Raw genomic sequence first — 16,233 nt, 5'->3', positions numbered from 1 at the left:
TCACATATTCTATTTATACTAGTCAATGATTCTGCTTAATGTAGTAAGAAGTTCAAGAAATTTAAAGAGTGTTTATATTCTCATTTTCTAGTTTGAAATATGAAGTCTAATATATTTAAAGAAAAAAATATTGATTTCAGAATATTGATTTTTGTTTTCACATTTAACATATGAATTGGGTCTCATCTGAAAAACAAAAGTGACCAAGTTGGCACCTAAAGAGAATAAAGAAGTTCATGAACTCAAAGAGCGGTCGCCTTCGATAGCAAATGTAAGTACGTGCAAGTCAAACTCTAAATGATAAAGAGCAGAAACCCTAAGAACTCAGATAACCACATTAACTCCAATTTATATAACCACCTACATTGTTATAAGCACAAAATTATTTAAAGAAAACATGGAAATAAATATAACATCATGGGTCTACATGTCTATTTAAAACTTTATACATGTAAATAGTATGATAGTATTAATAAAGACTAAAGTTGTCTAAAATTCAACATGGGAAGGGCAAAAATGAGGGTTCCATGTGAATGTTCCTGTCTACAAGTGTTATCTTGTTTAATTTCTTTAGACACCATACTAATTGATCACTTGTTAATTTCGGCATATTTAACACCCTCGAAACTAATTTAATATCTACTTGAGAGAAGAAAAGAACTTGATTCGATCGTTCTTTGTTTTCCTTTTGGAACTTCCTTACTATGCAATTTCCAATCTTCAAAAGTTCTTTAAGCTTCTTCTCCTTCTGCATATTACAAAGATAACCCAAAGATTAAAACTTCAAAATGGAAAAGAGAAGACAAGATTGAAACTTCAAAGATGTTGTTGTACCTTTTGAAGAGTTGTTTGAACATCGACCAAAAGCTTCGAATCTTCAGGGTTTTGGAGTTCAACTTGAGGTCCTAAAAGGCTTTTTAAGATCATGTTTCCTTCATTTTTTTCGGCTCGAAGAAATTCCCAATAGACTTTCATTGATTCATCTATAATCTGTAATAACATAGTACAAGTAATTGCATCCTTTTTTCTCCTTCCATCCTTATCTTTCGAATCCTCTGCATTTCAATGAATTTACCCTTTGAAAAGTCGATAACAATAACGAAACACAACACGTAAAAATAAACCAAATATTTAGGATCTTAATTTCCTACTTCAAGTATAAGCTTTCTCTGCGTAATTATAAGCTACCCTTGGACTACTTTATACTTCTAATCTATAACAAAAAAGACCTTGAGACTCTTTTTCATGTATGTACACTCAATTTCAAGTATGTACCTTTGATGACAGGAACTTGAAGAAGGTTTCGAAGAATGCATCGACTTCTGATGTAGTTTTGAACTCGGGGTCCTTCTCCAAATGGCTCATTCTCTAAAAATCTTTGAATCAGGACTTGAAATTGTTGAAACTCTCCTGCAACTTCATTATATCGTCGAGTCTCATATGGGTCAGAATCCAAAAGCTCTCGAGCCTTTAGATATTGCCAATGGATGAATTCCCAAGAAAGACACAGTTGCCCAACATAAACTACTTCTAAATCATGCTCTAACTCTTTAATAAACTTCGCTGTTGACTCCATTTCTGGTCTTTTAGGTTTTGAAAATCGAAAGTTTTGTGAAATTATTGATGTGAAAGTTTGAGTTCCTGATTTTCTTGATGAAGTTTTATGAAGTGGGTCCTTAAGCTGAAGAAAACCTGTAAATTATCAAGACATTTCAAACATGAGAAAACAAATGATCAAAAGGTCTGAATTAACTATCCATCGATAATTCAAGACTAAACGGACAATGGGGTATATGGAAATCATGGATATAGATTGTTAACAAAGAGAAGGATTAAAGGAGTAATAACTGACCTATTGTATACATCTTTTGATAATTGACGATATCGAATTTTAGCATCTTTTCTTTGTAAATCTTGTAGAATTTTTGTAGCTGATCGATTCGATCTTTATGGAAGTACTTCTCATCGATCTTCCATGGTTTTAGATCTTCAACAATCTTTGGGGACTCGGATTCTTCTAAGATAGTTGGAAGTCTTGTTACTCTAATCTTCTTTATCTCCATTTTGAGTTGCTCTATCAAGTCTTCGTGCTCCAACATTGACTCCATATCATCCGAGTCTTCAAATTCCGACATTGACGAATGCTTCGAGTTCAGTTCTTGAGATTTATCCTCATAATTCAATGGGTAGTCTTCCATTTCTTCACTGCATTCTTCTAATTGTTGTTCTAATTCATTTTCGGTCAAAAAATCAGCTCCTAAAACACTTGAGTTCTGCAAATCTATCTCTTCTTCTTCTTCATAACTTTCGAAGTTTTCATTCAATTCAGTCTCCATCACTCTAGGGTTCTCTTCGGAATCCGAAACTTCAAAATTCTCATCAATATCTTCATCTTGTTCTACAATGGGTTCGAGTTTGATTCTATCTCTGAAATCATTTTCGGACAGAAACTCTTCCCCGTTCGTATCGATTATATGATTCATAAAGGAAAGCTTATTATCATCAACACTAATTGATTCAGAGTCTGAATCAAAACCTATAACTTCCTCTTTCTCTGATAAGACTGATAAAACCTCAGATTCATCAGAGATTTCTTCCTGACTAATAACTGAATTACTCTCTAAATCAACTAACTGTTCAGTCTGAGAAATCTGAATTTCATTAACAATGGGTTCTGTTTCTGATTTTGATTGAGAAAAGTTTTTCACCGACAAGGACCCACCATGAAGAATCTTCTCTTTATTATCAATGGCATCTTTGTTTTCATCAAAATGTAATTGATTAACAGTAAAATTCATAACTTCTGGTTCCTCCATGAACCCACTAAAACCCTTAACAGGTAAGAACTGATACTTACTTGTGTTAGTATTCAAGCTGCTGACAGATTCTTCAGATTCTCCATTGTTTCTTAAGGTTTCTTCAGAATTCTGATACTGAAATTTGAAGATGAATTTTGGAGCATCATTTTCTTCAAATTGATCATCTTCTCTATCCATAAGATTGACAACTTCAGATTCAGACTCAGAAACAATTTCTGGTTCTGAATTGGGATTAGGTTCATTTGATTGATTTTCCTTTAGAATGTTTTTATTATCATGAAATCTGCAAAGATGAAATTTATTGAATCAATCAAGAAAAAGAAGAACTACCCATTAAATATACTAGAAAATCAAACAAAACCCACAAATCAATTTGAAAAATTCTGATTACCTGAATAGAAATCTGATTATGAACTTGACCAGATAAAACAAGTAAGAACTGATAAACCCCCAGATAAAACTGATGAAGAAAACCATTATCTTATAGAAGAATTCATTAATAGACCACTTCTTCAACAAATTGAAATGGGTAATGAAGATAAATCGCTTTAGGGTTGCCATAGTTTCAATCCAATCTAACTACCATATCATGTTTAAGGTAAAAGGATTAGGTTTCATAAACAACTTCATTTTGGGTATTGAATTTTTCTTAAAAATGTTCTTTTTACCAGTAAAGCACGGGATTATAGAGTAAGAATCGGGAAAAGAAGTTGAAATTTGACCTAATGATGAGAAATTTAAGGGCTAAGATGAAGCAAGCAATTAAGGGTGGAGAAAAAAAAACTTGTGACTTTCAATCTTTTGGGTAATTGTCAATTTTTTCATTGAATTAAAATGATGAAGAAGAAGAGAGAAGATTTTATTTGGTTGGGTGGTCTCTGTTTTTAATGCTTATTATTTTGAAGAAGAAAGAATGAATCAAATCAATCTTTGTTATTGGAAATTTACGCAATCCCACTAAATAAAAGTTCTCACAACTCTCTTTCTCTCTCTCTATATATCTCTTTCTGTCACTTTCTCACTCTATAAACTTCATATGTGGAAAGAAAGTCTGTAGAACGTTGGAATTTTAATGAGCCAGACAATTTGTCTTTCTTCCTTAATACTTTTCCAAGTGCTATTTGATCAATGAAATCTCCAATTTGGAAGGATTTGAAATCCAACGGCAGAAAAAGTTATTGAGTTTGGCAAATATAATGGTGAAATAAATTTTATTCCTTGTGTGAGAAAATTATTATTGTTAGAGCATCTTCAATGCAAAACTCAAAAAAATCTCTATTCATCCTAAAAGTATCTCCAATGCAACACTCAATCTTAGAAACTCTGAGTGCCACATGAGATTTTTAAAGTTTTTTCTTGAAAACTCTCTCCAATGCAACACTCTATTTGGATCTCTAAGATGACTTGTCGAAGGTGGAATAGAGATATCTCAAAAGGACACTCTAGAAATGGAATGTCCTCTTCAGATGTCTCTAATTGTCCAACTCATCAATATTTGAATTATAACCAATAGAAATCGATTTTCCATATAACTAATTATTTCTTTACAAAAATAATTACGACAAAGAACTAAATAAGAGAAGTTTGAAGTTTTGCATTGGAGACACAAAAAAATTGAAGATCTCTATTTCCGCCACATAGGAGTGAGAATCTCAATTGGAACTTGACACATATGACAAATAGAGTTTTTTTGAGTTTTGAATTGGAGATGCTCAAAGTGTCAAGTTTCAATTGAGATTCTCACTCCTAGGTGGCATTAATAGAGATCCTTAATTTTTCTTGTCTCCAATGCAAAACTCAAAACTTATCTTATTTACTTATGTGGCATAGTTATTTTAGTAAATAAATAGTTAGTTATTTTAGAAAATACAGAAGACTTGATTTCTATTGGTTGAAAATCAAATATTGATGAGTTGGACAATTAGAGATATCTCAAGAGGACACTCCAGAAATAGAGTGTCCTCTTAGAGATATACAAAAATTAAGAATCTCTGTTAACGCCACCTGGGAGTGAGAATCTCAATTGGAACTTGACACATAGGATGTATAGAGATTTTTTTGAGTTTTGCATTGGAGATGTTGTTAGGAAACAATTTGAGATCTTTTTTTCTTTGGAAATTCATAACTTCATTTATAAAGTCAATGTCTTTTTTTTTTTTTTTTTTAATTTTAATTTGGTGTATGTCCTAATAATCTCAAATTCAATAATCCAGAAATTCCACCTCCTCTAGGGATCGAACCCAGACCTCTAGGGACTTTTTGTCAACACTTCAACCACTTAAACAACCAAGTGTTGATAACTCAATTGTTAATCAAGTGAATTACAAACAAGTTAAAAGTAGACTGAATTACAATTAGGTCATTGATAAGGACTAAAAGCAACAATATTTTTTGAGAAATCAACTAACGTTATCAATTACAAGGCATTGATATATCGTCCAGATATGATAAGCACGATATCCGAGACTTTCAGGTTTTCGAAGTTTATGTCAACACTTTCAGTCACTTGGACAACCAAGTGTTTTTTTTTTTTAGTAAAACCACAATAACAATTATAGTGAAATCGATCACATCATTACATGGTATCAGAATTCTTATTCCTCTGAGAACATGAGAGTTACAACGTAAATTTCTACACAGAACCTTCGAATGTAAAGTGTCTCGTGAAGAGAAAGGAATTAAACAAGACACGCACTAAAAAAAAGACCCTAAATGTCGAAAAAAGAAAAGATTCTCAAGATCCCCCTAAAGGTCGACAATATCAATGAACTAAGACTAAAGGTGCCCCCGGCTGAGAGAACCACCACCGCCGTTTGCTTTAACACATCAAGTTAGATTTGATACAAATCCAAATTGTTGACAAAGCAAATTAAATTTGATAGAAATCCAAATTGGAGCCAATTCATGGGCCAGTTGGTTTCAGCCTCTAGATCGACAAAATTCTATTCTTTCCTCCATTTGCTTCTTCTCTCCATCATCCGCTTGATGTAGCGACGTTTTACTTTAGCATATTCTTTCTCCATTTGCTCCACCCTCAAGTAAGATGTCACCGGGAGGGTTGGGGGAGGGAGCAAATGGAGGGGGGAAGTAGTACTTCTCCTAGATGAACGTATGAGTGTCCCTAACTTCATGATCATAGTACTGCCCTGAATTCCAAAATGTGAGGGATTAATCTACACTAGACATCATCACTGCCAAAGGCTAGAGGCTTTATAAGTTTAGGTTCTTTTAAAAATTTTGCTCACCTATAAAATATAGTTCAGACCACAAACTCTCGTGTAATTTTTCCACTCATTTTGCAAAATTATTTCACTGGATTGCGTGTATAGACGTCATTATAGTCATATTGTAAATGAAGGATAAACAATAAAATCTTTAGAGTTACAAGACTTGGGCAGTACGTTTTGATGGAGTCAAGTGAAACTGGTTCATAGTTTATGTACAAATTTATTTTATATGTTTCAATTCATAGTGTTTTATTTTATGTACGTTTCAATTCATGCTCGAGTGAATTCCCTTTTTCTATACAAGAAAATCACAATTATAGGCATATTTTGGAGTAGCATCATATGCAGTCAGCATCACTTGTATATTTTAAATATAATACTCCATATATACATGAACGATTGAGGGTTTGCAAAGGCTTAAATTGAAAACAAGTTCACCCCTTTTATGTTAGTAATTAGGTTATATTAGGAGCCAATATACCCCTAAATGCTATGAAGTTGTTAAAACTAGTGTATTTCTTCCCAAAAATTCAATTGTTCAATTAGTTATTAAATATTTTTTCACACCCTTAATTGTTGAAGAGTCTTTGTCACTAAACCAAGTAAATTGAACTTTTATAGGGTTTTCCTAACTTGTTTATGGGTTTTAATTATGATAACATTTTCTAATATTTGATACTACCATAAAATATTTCTTATTTAAAAGATAGAGGTCGCCTTGTTCTATGCTGCCTTTTTTCCTACTATATTTATAATGATTATGAGCAATACTTTGAAAAGAAAATAATTCAAAATTAAATAATTTATTATATTAATTAGGCTAAGATTTGGACTCAAGTAGAATTTGTAGCACATATAACCTTAGTGACGCTTACATTATTTAATTTCTTTCTTTTCTTTAATTAGGTGATTTGCTTTTATTATACTACTCTAACAAGCACTTTTCAATAATAATTTATTTTTATTAATGGATTCACCTTAATCCGACATCATCAAACAACATTGTCTTTCGGTGATGTCGGATACAATCGTGCATCAAGTCATGCTGCATATAAAAACCTAATATTTGGTCTGAAGTGTTTTTTCTATTTCAATAAATGAGCGCGTTTTCTATTTCAATAAATGAGCGCGTATTAGAATGAGATCACTTAGTTGTAAATGAAATAGATCTTTTGTCCAAATAAGTGAGAGAATCAATAAATCATGATCTAAGAAAGATACCAATTTATATGGACAAAATTGATACATGAATTATATGAAAATATCACTATATATTGACCAATGTATTCATGAATAAATATGAAGTTTCAATGGACGGTGACAGAAGCCCACTTTGAGGGGGAGTTACTTGGCCCTAGATCGATCTCCGTTTCATGAATGGACGGTCACAGACCAAGTGACGACTGCTAAATGAACTCTCACTCAGATACAAAGACAAACAAACCATCACTGTGAAACTGAAACCTCAAACCGCCCTTGTTACTTTGTCACCATCTCCCTTGGCCAAGTAAGCTTGACATTTGTTTCAGATCTGAATTTTAACTCAAGGTTTTTCGCATCTAAATTAGTAATGCAATATAAAAGAAAAAAAGAGAAGATGTGAAAGATTGAACGGAACCTAATAAGTACAAAGACCCAAGTGGCTACACGATGACGTGTTGACTTGAGGGTATAGTCGCATGACTCGTGAGAAGACTTGCCCCAAAGACCAGTCTAACAACTTATTCTAACAGTCGCTCTCTCTCTTCGTCTCCTCTCCTTTTTACTAATTTCTCTTCATCTTTTTCCTAAGATGCAAATAGTAGGAAGTCGTAATTGAGAACAGCATCTTTAGACCTAAAACCACGGGTGTTGGGGAGGCAAGTTAAATGTTTTTTTTTGTTGATGAAGTAAAACTTAAATGCTAATAAAACATTAGTTTTTGTTAGAAACTAAAAGATAGTAGTATTTTTTTTTTTCTAAAGATACTTTTGCTTTAGATAATGATATTTATTTGTGTAGTGAAAGTTTGCATGTTCATAATGCACAAATAATAGTATGCAAATCATACAAAATTAGTTTTCTTTTTTAAATGGCTCTAATCCTAAAAGGTGGGTTTCAAGTGAAGTGGTAAATTGTTCAACAAAAAAAGAAAGTGAAGTGGTAAATAAGTTTCAACAAAAAAAAAAGTGAAGTGGTAAATAGGTAAATAGTTTCTCTAGTTGGGGTTGATTGACATGTTCTAAAATCATCATAAAATTTAATCTTTTGCTAGTTATTGTCAAATAAATTTAACTTCTTACATATGCCCTTAAAAATGATAACTTGGCCTCCAGAGAGTTGGACCCATTTAGTGATGCTTAAAAGGCCGGGTCGGGCCGGGCCGGGCCTAGCCAACCCGGGTTGAAAGTTTCCCGGGCTGGGCTCAACCCGGGTTGGCTATACAAGGGCCCAGCCCGGGACTGGGTATAGACCCAGGCCTGGCCGGGCCGGGTTGAATCCGGGCCTGGCCGGGCCGGGTTGAATCCGGGCCTGGCCGGGCCAGCCCGGATTTTCTATAATATATATATATTTTTTTTTGAAAAACCAAAATTTAAATTACAAAAATACAAATCTATTGTTTATTTTGAATATAAAAAATTAAAACTTTAAAAAGGATTTTCTATAAATAATGACATGATTTAGAAATGACTTTTGGAAAGATTTTAGGAATAGTTATTAGTTAATAGGATATAATTTTCATAAATAAGTATAGAAAAGATTTTCAGAAAGAGTTTTTTGAATTGATTTATGAAATTACTTTTTGGAAATAATTAATAGAGGGTGACTTACATAAATAAATTAATAAGTTTAGGAAAGATTCTATGAAAAGATTTTTGGGAAATAATTTTAGAAATTATATTTTGAAACTAATTAGTAGAGGATGATTTATATAAATAGAAAATGATTTACATAAATAGGTTAACAAGTTTAAGAAAGATTTTTGAAAAGATTTCGTGAAAGTGATTTTAGAAATTACGTTTTGGAAATAATATAGAGGATGATTTAAATAGATAAATTAACAAGTTAGGAAAGATTTTTCGAAAATATTTTATGGAAATGAATCTTTTAGGAACGATTTTGTTGGATAGATCTTTTCGAAAAGGAATGTTTTCAAATTATCTAAATTTTTAAAATAAGGCATGAAAAAAAAAAAAAAAAAGGTTTTGCCGGGCCTGGCCCGTCGGGCCCAAACCATAGGCCCAGCCCGGGCCCGGAATAGAACCCGGGTTGGCCAGGCCCGTTTTCCGTACGGGCCGGGCCTGTACGGAACGGGCCGGTCCCGGGCCCAACCCGGGCCGGCCTGGCCTTTTTAACAACACTAGACCCATTGAGCAGCTAGTTGTTTTGGAACCGGTCGGCTAGTACTACTAACACAGCCAAGCTCAAGTGACTTTTTTTCGTTGAAAGATGGTCAAGTGACTTGAACATTAAAGAGATTTTATATCCATTTTGCACATCCTTTTGGCATTATGATTAGTTAAGTAAATAAGTCTATGGTGATCTTGTCCACAATCCTTGGTTACAATGGTTACCAAATTGGTTTTTGCCCTTTACTTCTCAATTCGAGATGCATATACGGAGTATATTATTTTTGTAAAAGAAAAAAAATATCGTAGACAATCTCTTAAGAATGGTCTTTCAATAATGAGAGATGAGGCTAAATGAAAGAGGCAGGTTATCGTAGACCATTTTTGTTTCGTTACATAAACTCACTTCTCTTTGACTCAAACGAAAAATACTTCTGATGTGAGTGTAAGAAATATGGTGAGGGCTTTTTAACATTTCGCATCTGTTGGGTGGTCTCAAAAGCTAGATCAAGAGTTAAGGCTTCTCCCACACTTACTAACACACACATTGCCTTAACCTAACAATCTCCCCCTCACACATTGGCTCTTAACTTTAATAGTTATTGGGCCGAGACTTGTCATGACCTGGGCTCTGATACCAGTGTTGGGTGGTCTTGAGCTTCTCTTACCCCAAAAGTTAGCTCAAGAGGTAAGGCTTCTCCCACACTTATTAACACACACATTGCCCCTTCCACAACCAATGTGGGATTAACCTAACATCATCTAACTATGTCATTTATTAATTAATTCATTATTCAACAAAGTCATTACTCGGGAATATTTTTTCTTTTGCTCAAATAGTTCGAAAAACATGTTTTTTTTTGTCAGTATTGTTAATCATTATTTTTAAAAAATAATTATTGACTTGACATAAAAGGAATAGTAGAATTTCTATAAATTAATAGCACAAAGTTTTGTAAAACGAAATATATTTTACAGAAGTTTTCTTTACAATAAATAAAAACCCTTTTTTTATTTAAGGAATTTTCCTTTTTATAACTGTTTACATTTTTTGCGTTTTTCTATGCGGGTGTTGTGGGGAAATGAGAATATTTTCCGGGTTGAGTTTAAAGAGCAGACGTAAATTTTGATAAAATTTTCGGGGTGCAAAAGTTCTAAGGGAAACAAGTCACCTTCTTCTGCCTCATCTCCTACCACCAACACCAAATCTGGCCACCACCATCACCAAATTAGGTCACCACCACCAAATTCGGCCACCACAACTATTTTGCCATTTTTTTCTGTCCACCACCACCTTCATTTATCCTCCTCTATCTCTCTCTCTCGCTCTCTCTCCATTCATATTTCTCTTTTATAAAATCTGGCGAAGGGAAAGATCTTCTTCGACGAAAAATCTATCTGGTGTGGAAGAACTCCAAACCAATTCATACTGGTTTGAGGGGATCTCCAAACCCCAATCAGTGACGGTTTGGGAGGTCCTCAAACGCCAGAAAACGATTGCAGAATGAGAGGAAAGAGAAGAGAGGGAGGAGAAGAGAGAAATGGAGAGGAAGAGAGAAAAGTAATGACGTTGGTGGTGGTTGTAGGTAGTGGAAGAAAAATTTTAAAAAAACATTTAAAGTTGCCAGCCATGGTCGTTTGCCGGTGACCAATGTCGGAGTGGATAAAAATGGTGGTGGAAACGTGGAGGAAAAAAAGTAAAAATATGTTAGTCAAAATGGTCACCGTAGAAAAAATTGTGTCAATCAACGTTGACCAACTTTTAACAAAGTCTTTGAACCGTAGAAAATTTTCTTATTTATCTAAATCAGTGGTCTTCTATAAGTGTTATTTAACAATTTAGTTAGTTATATTTGTTTAATAACTTTATTGAACAAAATAAAATCCTATACAATAATGCCTTTTTTTTAAAAAAAATTCAGCAATCACGAATCTCCTACACTTTTGTTTTAAGGGCGTACCCATTTTTGGTGAAGTTATCTCTTTTCACATGAACTCCTACACTTTTGTTGTAAGGAGCGTCTTTAGCAAAAAAGAGGGCCTTTAAATTTTTTCTATAATTGGCCACCAATATGAGATTTTTTTTAAGTAAAAGATTCAATGGGCTTGATCAAGATATAAATTTGGAAGGCGGGTCAAGAAAATATGTTTTTAAAAGTTTATTGGCCCCTCCCATTTGTGTTAATAGCCTACATTTCCTCCCACCGGTCGAGTCTTTTGACTGTGGTCAATTTGCTTGGACAACCCTACGTTATGAATTCAAACAAATAAACCTTCTGCCACAGGACCAACCAATGGTAGATTGGTAGGTACTTACATTTTTCTTGGTTGCTCAAGTGAAAAGGTTTAAGGATCCCTTTGACTTAGAGATAGGCCTAGCCAAACAACCTATTACCTCTTAAGTCAAACATCATTGCCGACATATACCAATAATACAGGAAGTATTTTGCCAAGTGTCTACAAATATACAAACAAAAAGAGCATACTACTATTAATTATCTCAATCCTATCACTTCATGAAGTTGATACTTATAAGAAGAAATTAAGACGTTAATTAATTTGTGTGGACCCATGACCTTATTAATTGTGGGCCCAAGCCCATGACACTAGTGGGCCTATTTTCCTCATCCATCCCATTAAAATCCTTTACAGAAGAGTAACACATTTTATTTTAGCAGGATGAGCATTGCTTTTGGAATTTAGAGTTAACTAATTAAAGAGGCAAATATATGGTCCTTCGAATACGACACACTATTTATTGTGGGCTTGTCGCGTCCGCCCAATAAATCGTCTTAACTTCCATTGGAACTTCTACGTAAAGTCATCAACTCGGTCATTTTCATATTCATGTTTGATAATATCTCGTTGGTGACCATAAGGAAAGAGGTCCATTCGCTTAGGTGGTTTAAGTACAATTATACAAGAACAATTGGTGTATACTCCGTGTACACACCATGTACTTCTATCCTATCCTATATGTATAATAGGACGGAAAGAAATTTCATATATTAGCGCTTTCTGAAATGGTGTGAAACAAAATTATTATTCTTTGTTTTATTCAAAGAGGATAAAGTGGGCGGCATATAAGGTATACACATATGGGGTCGGTAATTGTATGATATTGTTTACTCTCATCATCCACAAATAACTAAAAAGGAACATCCCTTCTAACTCTTATATGCGTATAAGCAATTATGTACATTTTGCTTTGTTATTTTTATTTTTATGTTTTTTCAGCACGAAATTTAAAAAAGCATAATGGGTATTGAACGTATGCTGAAACAATTAGTCAATGTTGTTGGACTACGCACTGACAGGAGTAAGCCGATATGGTTTGAGTTGACAAAAATAGAGTTGGATCACTGGCCTATAAAGCCCTAATAATTGGTCACATTGACCATCATCATTCACACACACATAAAATGAAAGTGAAATTGCCGTCTCCTATCAACATTCTTATTATTATTCTTCAATTATTTGTCTTGAGGCGCTTATTGCCCATACCATGAGCTAGCGCCCATTTCACACGAGGAACACACAAAATCCTCTCTCCTTAATTTGATGTTTCTTTTGACAGCCCGATTCTAGAAGACCAACCTAACCTATGATACATTGCCACGTGTAATTCTTTTAGCCGACAAAATAATAGAAATAAGTTGTATTCTATGATTATATAATGTAAGTATTAATTAGATTTTATGTTTCAAGTCAGGGCTTTAGGTGTATGTTGTATCAACTGTATATATCTCTATGGTAAAAGAAACACATAGTTAATTACACAGTCCGTCGTTAGTAGGCCCCCAACAATTTAGGTGTGTCTGTCTTCTACGTGGAGGACAAAGAGATGACAAGTACGCGAGCGATAGATTTGTAAGTATATAAACAATGAGTGACACAATTGAGATACAGGGAGGTGGCGTCTAAAAAGATTCAGACTGTCAAATTAGAGAACGTAGAATTCGAAGTAGGACAGAGAAGATGATGTTAAACATGACAGAAAAGATAATGTTTAACATGTTCAATTTACGATTATTTGATAATTGGTCTGATAAACTGTAACTGCGACATTATAATTGATTGGGGTCCGTGGGTATATGGCCCAAAATAATGTTCAAAAAGGGTTTAGGGTCCAATCTTCCCCAAAAATGGATTTTTAGTCCTTTTGCTCTTGGGACTAAAAACCCTTAATATATATTACATAATTCTTTCCATGTCCCAGTCGTTTTTCACGGGATTTTAATGTGTGGGGCCGCACAAAAATTTCAAACGGTTTAATGTACCTTGATTTTAGGATAAATTTTAGGAAAAAACGGTTAGATTCTCACGAAAATTTCTCTCTCTTCTATAATCTGTTTAGAAACAAAATCTAAACTTTCCCAAATCAATTTTCTCTCTCTTCTGTACAGATTTAATACGGAGATTTATTAGCCAAAAATATGGAGATTTATTAGAAAAAAAAAGATAGAAACAAATCATAATTTCTCTCTCCTCTAAACAGATTTGGAAATCAAATTTTCTCTTTCCTATTATCTGAATCAATCTAGGATCAATTTAGCGTGATTTGGGGGTTAATATACAAAACATATATATCACTTTCTCTCACTTAACTTTCAGTTTTGGAAATAGTATATTTTTCTGGGAACATTAAAGCAGCATTTGTTTTCGTTTTTACTCATACATAAATACAAATCGAATACAAATTATGAAACAAATACGTAAATTATGTATTATTTATGACGAATAAACCATCATTAGTCAAGTATACAACGTAATTTATCAAATGTATTTGGGTCTTGTTCAGTAAATTACACATAATTTCTATTACATAACACATAATTTCTTTTACATTACACATCGTTTACATTCTGTTACCAAAAAATCGTTTACACTATATTGTCGAAGAGCATATGTAGTCTTGAGCAGGACAAACAACATTTACACTATATTGTCGAAGAGCATATCCAAATGATTTTGCACCACCAGGAAACAAATGACCAACTTCAGTAGCAAATTCCATAAGTAACAACAAAACTGCAAAAAGAAAACATATACATTTGTTAACAAAACAAACAATTTACTAGAAACGACATGTATAATGGAAAAAATTATGCATACTGTTTGTTAAACTTCATAATGTGTTAGGAGACAAACATAACGTTAGTTCGAATCACAAGGTCACTGTTATGTGAAAAAATATGTATAATGTGCAATAAATTACATATAATTTTTGGAACATTTATTGTACTATAAACGGCAACTGTTTTGTGAAAAAAGTACGCGTAATGTTGAATAAATTATATTTAATTTATGCAGATTTATAAGATGTTTTTGATATTATTTATAAAGTATGTATAATTTGTAACAAAATACATATATTTTACATTCTGTTATAAAAACATCGTACAAAAGACGTCTGCGTTATGTATGTGTTATGTTCAGTAAACATCATGTAATGTCGTGTAAATTATATATCGTTTACATTTTGTTACAACCAAATCATACTAGATCTACTCTGGATAAAAAATGATATGTAATTTATTGTAAACGATCCGTAATTTATGTTAAATTATATATCGTTTGCATTCAGTTATAACAAATCTTACGAGATCTTCTCTACATAAAAAATTGTACGGAAACCTTGATGAAGATTTGAAGAAATGATCTAAAAATCTGTAACCTTAAACTACTAAAAAGTAACAAAATACATAGATACAAACACTTCTTAATCGCATTATCTTCAGTAAAGACGGATTTAACATTAACATAATAAAATCGGTTATGAATCTTAGAGAGAGAAAATCCTGAATAATGATGAAGATTTGATTAGATGATACAGAGAGAAATCCGATACTGAATTTGTAAGAATCAGTCATGAAGGATTATCTCATCAAAATATATATCATTCAATAAATTTTTAGAGAGAGAAAGACAAGAATTTCATATTCATTTGAAACAGAATCATTTAAGAAGATGATTGTTAACCTGTTTAACAATATTAAGAAACTGTTTTTGAATATCTCTAATGAATATTAAACACAAATTTCTTTGCTTTAATGGAAGATTTTCAGTAGATTAAGGTGTAGAGAGATAATCAATTATCATAAAATAAAACAAAATCACAAAAACTAATAACTTGATTAATGTTTCACCTGATTAACAATGGTGATTTGATTTCAGCAAATCAAAAGAATATGAATCAAGATGTCTGATTTAATGGAGGATTTACTTTCGAATCAGATGAAGAGAGAGGGAGAGAGAGTGCAGAGACAATAAGGTTTCGGTTAGAAAACTTACTGATTATGAGAAGATCACGGTTTCTTAATATAAAAACGTGATTGGAGAGAGAAACAGGGAGATAAAAATGGAAAATATATTTGGTGATTTTGATCTTATAACTGTTTTTATATTTAAGAAAGGTTAGTACAGGTATTAATATATAATAGTTATTCTCGGAATTTGTGTTTTCTGTCTAGATTGAACCAAATGGACCAGATATCTATTTGTAATATTATTTTGGTTTTTATACCCTTTATGGGATTAGAGAGGACTAAAAGTCCTATTAGGGCCTATTTTTTGGGCCATACACCCAAAATTTCTAATTGAAAATGGTGCTATCGGAGAATCACAATCTATAACTACAGATAAAGCCATGAAATCTATTGCATAAACCACCACAATTGCAAGTTTGATTCGTCACAGAGTCAGGACGCAACAGAATGATAAATCGCTAGAACTAACTCGTACTGTTTAGGTGGCCTAGTTTTCTAAATTTCTTATTAGTCTAGGAAATTAGATACTAGTATCTTCAAAAACAGTAATAGAGATATTACAAGATTGCCTAACTATACTCTCTCATTT

The 16,233-nt window shown here is 32.9% G+C and overlaps 1 protein-coding gene across 1 annotated transcript; it reads right to left on the bottom strand.

Annotated features, from left to right (window-relative positions):
• Nucleotides 1–326: 326 nt before the first annotated feature.
• LOC147553105 (uncharacterized) lies at nucleotides 327–4,175 on the bottom strand. The gene is made up of 5 exons (XM_086668758.1): nucleotides 3,211–4,175; nucleotides 1,853–3,102; nucleotides 1,276–1,692; nucleotides 835–1,055; nucleotides 327–748 (listed from the first exon to the last, which is right to left on the bottom strand). Exons 1-5 carry the CDS (start codon nucleotides 3,378–3,380, stop codon nucleotides 497–499), a joined length of 2,310 nt encoding a protein of 769 aa, XP_086524884.1. The 5' UTR covers nucleotides 3,381–4,175; the 3' UTR covers nucleotides 327–496.
• Between the last annotated feature and the right edge of the window lie 12,058 nt (nucleotides 4,176–16,233).

The sequence above is a fragment of the Eschscholzia californica genome, unplaced genomic scaffold (genome assembly GCF_041429995.1).
Source record: "Eschscholzia californica isolate CP2 unplaced genomic scaffold, dmEscCali1.0.p SCAF_3, whole genome shotgun sequence".
Classification (NCBI taxonomy): Eukaryota; Viridiplantae; Streptophyta; class Magnoliopsida; order Ranunculales; family Papaveraceae; genus Eschscholzia; species Eschscholzia californica.
Note: the sequence above shows the minus strand (reverse complement) of the source record. Positions and strands in the feature narration are given on the sequence as shown.